Source organism: Carcharhinus amblyrhynchos, chromosome 1 (genome assembly GCF_965287045.1).
Source record: "Carcharhinus amblyrhynchos chromosome 1, sCarAmb.v2.hapA, whole genome shotgun sequence".
In the NCBI taxonomy this organism is placed as follows: Eukaryota; Metazoa; Chordata; class Chondrichthyes; order Carcharhiniformes; family Carcharhinidae; genus Carcharhinus; species Carcharhinus amblyrhynchos.
Window position 1 is genome coordinate 177,524,081 of NC_137324.1, and position 7,703 is coordinate 177,531,783.

A 7,703-nucleotide genomic window follows, 5' to 3' on the forward strand; every position below is an offset into this window, starting at 1 on the left:
TATTCCCATCCTAGTGCAGACGCCCCTTAAAACTCACTGTCGTATCTGCTAACACTACCTCCCCCGGCAGCGAGTTCCTGGCACCCACCACCCTCCGTGTAAAATAAAAACTTACAGCGACGTATTTTACAAAACTAGTATTAGGAATGAGATATCTACAAACTTGCAAAGTGATAGCTGTGTAAAATCTATTTCTGTTTTATTTACCCTGCAGTCTACAGAACCAATTAAGACCCTGAATCTAACAGAATGTACTGGGGTACAATTTGACTACTCGCAAGAAAGGATTAATTGTTTCTGGTAAGGAATATCCAATTACATTCTCTCTTTTTTTTGTGTTCATTGACCTGATATGTTGCCCCCTCCTCCTCCTCCCACACGTAGTGTTTCCATCGGAGCTCCAATCTCATTAAGGAGACCAAGTGTGAAGAGGGAGAAATATCTGAGTCTTTTTAACCCATGTTGCTTCCTTGAGGGCCACTCACAGTTGCGTGTGTCTGGCTGCGGAGTGGTGTGGAACAAAGAGAAATATAAGTAGAACGTTTATTTTACGCAGACTAGTTTCGTCTTGTTAACCAAAACCACTATCTTGAATGTAGGATTGAACGTGACAAAACTAAAAAAGACACGAGTGTAGAAAAGATTTACTAGGATGCTACCGGGACTTGATGGTTTGAGTTATACGGCGATGCTGGGTAGACTGGGACATTTTTCTGTGGGGGCTGAGGGGTGATCTTATAGAGGTCTATAAAATAATGAGGGGCACAGATCAGCTAGACAGTCAATATCTTTTCCCAAAGGTAGGGGAGTCTAAAACTAGAGGGCACAGGTTTAAGGTGAGAGGGGAGAGATACAAAAGGGCCCAGAGGGGCAATTTTTTCACACCTAGGTTGGTGAGTGTCTGGAACAAACTGCCAGAGGTAGTAGTAGAGGCAGATACAATTTTAACTTTTAAAAGACATTTTAGATAGTTACATGGGTAGGATGGGTATAGAGGGATATGGGCCAAACGCAGGCAACTGGGACTAACTTAATGGTTTTAAAAAAAAAAAGGGGTGGCATGAACAAATTGGGCTGAAGGGCCTGTTTCCATGCTGTAAACCTCTATGGTCATTCTTCTTTGTAATACACAGTACAAAACAACTTACACTGTTGTGCGAAATATCATCAATCTTGTGCTTAAATTCTTATCACAAATATATTTGCAGTTTGGTATTTCCTGAGAGAACATATTACATGTGCACAAAGACAGGAGTTGAAGCTGATGAATGGATCAAGTTAATACGATGGAAACTGGTAAGTGGCTGTTTGAGATAAGTGGTTATTTGAGTAGATGAGTCCCCGGTAAGGTGACATTGTTGGAATGATAGGAATGGCATCGCCTGCTAAAAATAGAAATAATTACAGTAAATGTTTTGAGATCCGAAGAAGGCAAACAGCTATTGTCGACATGTAGCTGAGGACAGTTCACAGGGTAAGAGCAGCTTGTCCTAGTTACTGTCACATCACAATAATTCTAACGCGATGCTGCCACTCCTAACTCCAAATAAAATCAGAGCGGCAATTATTTTTCCGTCAGGTATTCATCCACTTCTCTTTTGCAAGTTCTGAATCTGCTTCCATCTGTCAGTGGATTCCAGATCACTACAAATTGCAGTGTACAAATTCTCATCACTTCACCTTTTTATTCGCCAATTACATTAATTCTCTGCCCTCTGGTTGCCAACACAGAAAAGTTCTCTAGTTTATTAAAACCCTCTTTGAACAGCACTGTTAGATCTCCCTTTAGCCTTCTCTGCTCTGAGGAGAACAATCCCAGCTTCTCCAGTCTCCCCACGTTACATAAGAACATAAGAAATAGGAGCAGGAGTAGGCCATCTAGCCCCTCGAGCCTGCCCCGCCATTCAATAAGATCATGGCTGATCTGTCGTGGCTCAGTTCCACATTCCCGCCCTCTCCCCATAACCCTTAATCCCCTTGCCTATCAAAAACCTATCAACCTGCGTCTTAAAAATATTTAGTGAGGCAGCCTCCACCACTTCAACGGGCAGAGAATTCCAGAGATTCACCACCCTTTGAGTGAAGAAGTTCCTCCTCAACTCCGTTCTAAACCGCCCCCCCCTTTATCTTGAGGCTGTGCCATCTAGTCCTACTGTCCTTTCTGAGCGGGAAGAGCCTCTCCACCTCTATCCTATCCATCCCATTCATCATCTTATATGTCTCATGTTGACTGACTCCTCCGCACCCTCTCCGAGACCTTGACATTCTTCTGAAACCATATCTATCAACGTGTAAACAATTTATCAGAGCACTTGCAGCCTCTGTAACTTTGGTCCTCGTTTTGTGTGGCTTCTTGTGAACGAGACAGTTAGCTGCTTCAGCTCAATTTAGAATCATAGAATCCCTACAGTAGAGAAGGAAACCATTCAGCCCATTGAAACTGTACTGACCACAATACCACCTAGACCCTATTCCCATCACTCCACACATTTACCTTGCTAATCCCCTTGCCATTAGGGTCAATTTAGCATGGCCAATCAACCTGACCCACACATCTTTGGAGTGTGGAAGGAAACCCATGCAGACACAAGGAGAGCATGCAGACAAGGCCAGAATTGAACCTAGGTCCCTGGTGCTGTGAGGTAGCAGAGCTAACTACTGTGCCACTGTGTTGCCTACTTTTTTTCCCCCACTTTTTTCTTCCCCTGTGTTTTTTTGGCAGACGCTGGTAGGACAAGTCTTTCCATTGTGCGCGCTTGCCTGTGAGGGGTATGATAGCGTAGTGATCCAGCAATCTAGACACCCACATGGAGCCATGTGTTCAAATCTCACCTCAATAGCTGGAGGAATCTGAAATAAAATGCTAGTTATTAATGACTGTAAAATTACCGGATTGTCATAAAAATCCATCTGTTTCATAAATGTCCTTTGGAAAAGGAAATCTGCCTTCCTTGCCCTGTCTGACTTACATAATTCCAGATCCATAGCGATGTGGCTGATCTTTGAAATGGCCTAGCAAGCCAAGACAAAGACTGCAATGGCAAATAGCCATGGACAATAAATGTTGACCTTGCAAGTAACACTTGCATCTCAAAAGTGAACAGAAAAAGATTTTATTTTAATAATTTTACCAGTTCCACGAGCAGTGTTCTGAATTCCCAACTGCCGACCACAGTCTTTGAGATAGAGTTGGTGAACAAAAGGATGGCTGAGGCATGTTGAATGGCCTCCTCCTGTGTGCTATCATTTTCTGTGTCCAAATCACAGTCTGAAAGAATTACTCTGGACTAACTGGCTATTGTGGTCATCACAGCCATGATGACTGGTCTGTAATAACTGGTAGAAGTTAGCTGAATTATAGACCGTGTTGGAGATATGAACCAGCAAGGGTGGCACCGTGGTTAGCACTGCTGCCTCACAGCTTCAGGGACCTGGGCTCGATTCCCAGTTTGGGTCACTATCTGTGTGGAGTTTGCATGAGTTTCTTCTGGGTGCTCTAGTTTTGTCCCAGACTCCAAAGATGCGTGAGTTAGGTTGATTGGCTATGCTAAATTGCCCCTTAGTGTCCTGGGATGTGTAGGTTAGAGGGATTAGCGGAGTAAATGTGTGGATGGCCCTGGGGTGGGATTGTTGTCAGTGCAGACTTGATGGGCCGAATGGCCTCCTTCTACACTGTAGAGTTTCTATGATTGTATACAATAGCTAGAGAGGGTAATAAAGCTTCCAAGAGTTATGACTTCAGCCTTTTACACAGAGGGCTTCAATTACCTCTACTATTCTCTACATAGGGAATCTCAACCTATCCAAAAGTTCCATATACCTGTATAAGAAATAAGGTTGGATTTTGCTAGCTGGTGGTATCTTCTGGTGGTGCACCCAAGCTATGGGAAGCCCACTGGCTGGGGGTGGATTCAGTAGTGGGACCAGAAGATCTTGCCGCTGCGGTTGGGATTTCTCGTGGAATTGAGCCCTTCACCAGTAGGGAAGCTGTGGCCGCCACCTCCACCCACTGAGAAACATACCCCAGGGGTGGGGGGAGAATCCTGCCAATTGTATTTCATTGTGTAAATATAGAGACAAAAACGTTTCAGGTTTACTTGTTTAGTTTGTTTGCTGGTCTGGGTGCCTAATTGAGGCTCAGGTGAGAGGAGGGGATACTGATGTAATTCAGATGGACACCACCTTGTCCCTTCATGACCGGTGGATCTCAGTAACTAGCTGTCGGCAGAATTGACTGATCATGGTACTCACCTGCAGGTTTGAAAATTCACAGAGTGAGATGTAGCCAGATTATACTGCCAGGCCCACATTCTGCACCATTGATTAGAATCTGAAATGTGCACCGTGGTTCTGGGAGATTACCTACAAACGTCCTGTGGAGAAGGCTAGTTTTGTGTAGCACTGGCACAAAATAGGTCACCCTAGACCATAGTGTCGTAGAGGTTTACAGCATGAAAACAGGCCATTCGGCCCAACTTGTCCATGCTGCCCTTTTTTTTAAAGCTAGTCCCAATTGCCCACATGGAAATGACAGCAATCCAGCTACAACTCTCATTTTACAAAATCCTTGACATATTCAACACTTTGCCAGCAATTGTGGAGAGTGTGATTTCTTCTTTTGGATTCATGACCATTCGTCTGCAATATTTTGTACAACTCAATTTATTTTTCCCTCTTTTTGAATTCAGACTCAGATGAAGAAAGCAGGAAAAGCTTAAAATCAAATCATCAAGAATTGTCATCTTCAGTGATACATGAAACGCAGCTTTTGATAAGAAACTTTACAAAGGGAGTTTGGAAGAAAAATCCCTCAAATACACTTTAGTTTTCCTTCCAAAACTCTGAAATTAGCACAGATTTTACACCAAGCTAACAAAGCCATAACAAAGGGGATCATTTATAGAAGAATACAATTCAAAAACCGAAGTTAGAGCTCGTACTTTGAGTACTGTGTGGTTCTTTACGACAATAAAGACTCGCTGGAGAAAGAATGATACCAGAGAGGCCACAACTGTGCACAGACTGAACAGGTTGGGGGCTTTGCTTTCTTAAAGGGAAGACTGAGAGATGACCTTATTCGAGAAACTGTAAGTCATGAAGTGATTTATTCTGAGTGGTGAGAATGTGGAACTCACTGCCCTGGCAAACTTGCATTCAAGAGGAAACTGGATTACCACACAAGTGAAGGAGGAATAGTTTTTGCTGATAAAATTAGATGAAGTGGGGGGTAGGAGCTGGCTTGTATGGAGTATAGACACCAATGCATGCTTAATTTCTATGCTGTAAATAAATTTTATATGGGTACAATTAATGAAAATGGTGGAAATGAAAGAGGTTCAAATGCTGTCTGGAACACAAACTCTCTGACTCACAGTTTGAGTAGAACCACCACTTGCAGTACAAGGGAAGTGAACAGCTTAACGTAAAAATAATTTGTTGACGAGGTTCTTATAGACGTTACTTAAGCTTTTCAGCATCGTGCATGTGGTTTATTAATAGTGAGATCTCTGATGCAAATATTTATGACTTGAAACCTAATTATCTTGAGAAAAAAAGTGAGAATGTTAGATTTTAAATGGTAACTGCATTGCTTACCACCAGCTAAAACATTGCAATTTTATGATGTTTTTGGTGACCAGGTTTCCTGTGGAGAGGGTGCCAGCTGAAAATGAACGGCCACTCGTTGAATAAATAATAGCTGGCACAAGTTTTGATATGATCATTTTAAAAAAACAAAGAACAATCCAGCACGGGAAACAGGCCCTTTGGCCCAACGAGCCCACACCGCCATTTTAACAAAGCATTTTCCTACACCTACCTTGCCCCATGTGTATGGAAATGGTACCCCTATAGTAGCCAGATTCAGGGGAGAATAGCGCAGGGTCAATTTGGTACACCAATCAGCCTAAGACCACAACTTGTGGCTGTTTTTACAAAACCCACACTAAAGTTGATGTGGAGTTGCTGCTGTTGGACTGGGGTAAGCACAGTAAGAAGTCTCACAACACCAAGTTAAAATCTAACAGATTTATTTGGAATCACAAGCTTTCGGAATGCTGTTCTTCAGATGAGTCCACCTCACCTGAGGAAGGAGCAACACTCTGAATGCTCATGATACTAAAATAGACCTATTGGACTGCTGCTGAGAGACTTCCTACTATATCAAAGATGGGCAGGGTTTTCTTTTGGAAGCATTTTTATTCATAGTTGTTAACCAAGCTAACCATTACCTTGTGAAGTAGGTCAGTATTGCTATTTTCCTTTGGACCAGGTTAACAGTTTTTTTGTGAATGAAGATATTTTTCTTGCATTTTTAATTGAAACTGCATCAAGGGAATGTCACAATACCAGCACTGTTCTGTCTGAGGAAGGAAGTGATTCTACCTAACCAAAAAAAGAATGAAGGTGGCACATTGGCAAGCACTGCTACCTCAACGGTAGGGACCCAGGTTTGGTTCCCTGCCCACCACCTGAAGACATGCAGGTTAGGTGAATTAGCCATGATAAACAGGGTGAGGGGTCCTGGGTAAGATGCTGGGTGCTTAGTTGGTGCAGACTCAATGGGTTGAATGGCCCCCTCCTGCAATGTGCCAATTCTGTGGATACAGGAGTAACACGCTAGCTTTGTGAAAAACTGGTTTGATTGTCAATTTGCCACCTGAACATTTTGAAATCACATCTAGGTGGCTAGGGGATTTTCACTAACTTTGTTGCAGTGTTAATGAAAGCCTACTTGTGACACTCAAACATTAATTGTTGCAAGCAGGAAGTCCACGTCAACCTGTTTTCTGAATTCCTGCTTGAGTCTAAGTGTTAAAAATAATATATATATATGCAGCTAATTCCATCATTTGAAATAACAACCAGCTACAATGTCATGTGTCACAGTGGCTCTGATACTTCTAGAAAGTCCTGATGTTTTTATAAGTTTGTTAACATGTTGATTGTAAAACATTGATGCAATTCTTAATTATTAGCAACATATTGCTGGAAGTGGTCACTGTATTCTCTGTGCAGAGAAATGAGATATCAGGGTCTCACATTCAGCAGTAAAAGGAAGACTTTCAGTTGTAAACAGTATCTCACAGGAGCTTAGTACTGCATGTTGCAATACACCTTAGGCGATGTCAAGTGCAGTTACTGCTGTAATGCAGAGAAACACAGCAGCTAATCTGCACACAGCAACATGATAATAGCCAGTTTATGTTGAAGGGTAAAAACATTGGACAGTACACAGAGAGGATTTCCCCTGCTCTGCAAAATGGTAATAGAATATTTCACATCTTCAGTTTAAGAACATAACAAGGAACAGGAGTAGACCATCTGGCCCCTCCAGCCTGCTCTGCCATTCAATAAGATCATAGCTGATCTTTTTGTGGACTCAGCTCCATGTACCTGCCTGCTCACCATAATCCTTAATTCCTTTACTGTTCAAAAATTTATCTAAATTTAATGTCTCGTCCAAAAGCTGACACCTCTGACAACACAACAATAGACGCTAGATTTTTGCAATTCATGAAGTGAGACAAACCATGTGCGGAGCATGGCTGCCACTGTACAAAAAAAAGTATCTTTAAATTATGCAGATCAACTGATTAGATAATTCAGCCTGTATAAAAAAAAAAGAAACTGCTTCTAGTGTTAAATTAACAAATGTTATGCTGTAATGAGATACTTTGTAATAAATAAAAGAAAACATCTGA

At 42.1% G+C, this 7,703-nt stretch overlaps 1 protein-coding gene across 1 annotated transcript in view; it reads left to right on the forward strand.

Annotated features, from left to right (window-relative positions):
• Window positions 1-7,703, forward strand: part of dapp1 (dual adaptor of phosphotyrosine and 3-phosphoinositides) — a 52,356-nt gene extending 44,653 nt beyond the window's left edge. The window contains exons 7-9 of the mRNA XM_080195837.1: window positions 215-300; window positions 1,209-1,296; window positions 4,689-7,703. Coding sequence (XP_080051963.1) covers window positions 215-300; window positions 1,209-1,296; window positions 4,689-4,718 — 204 coding nt within the window. The 3' untranslated portion in view covers window positions 4,719-7,703. The remainder of the gene's footprint in view (window positions 1-214; window positions 301-1,208; window positions 1,297-4,688) is intronic.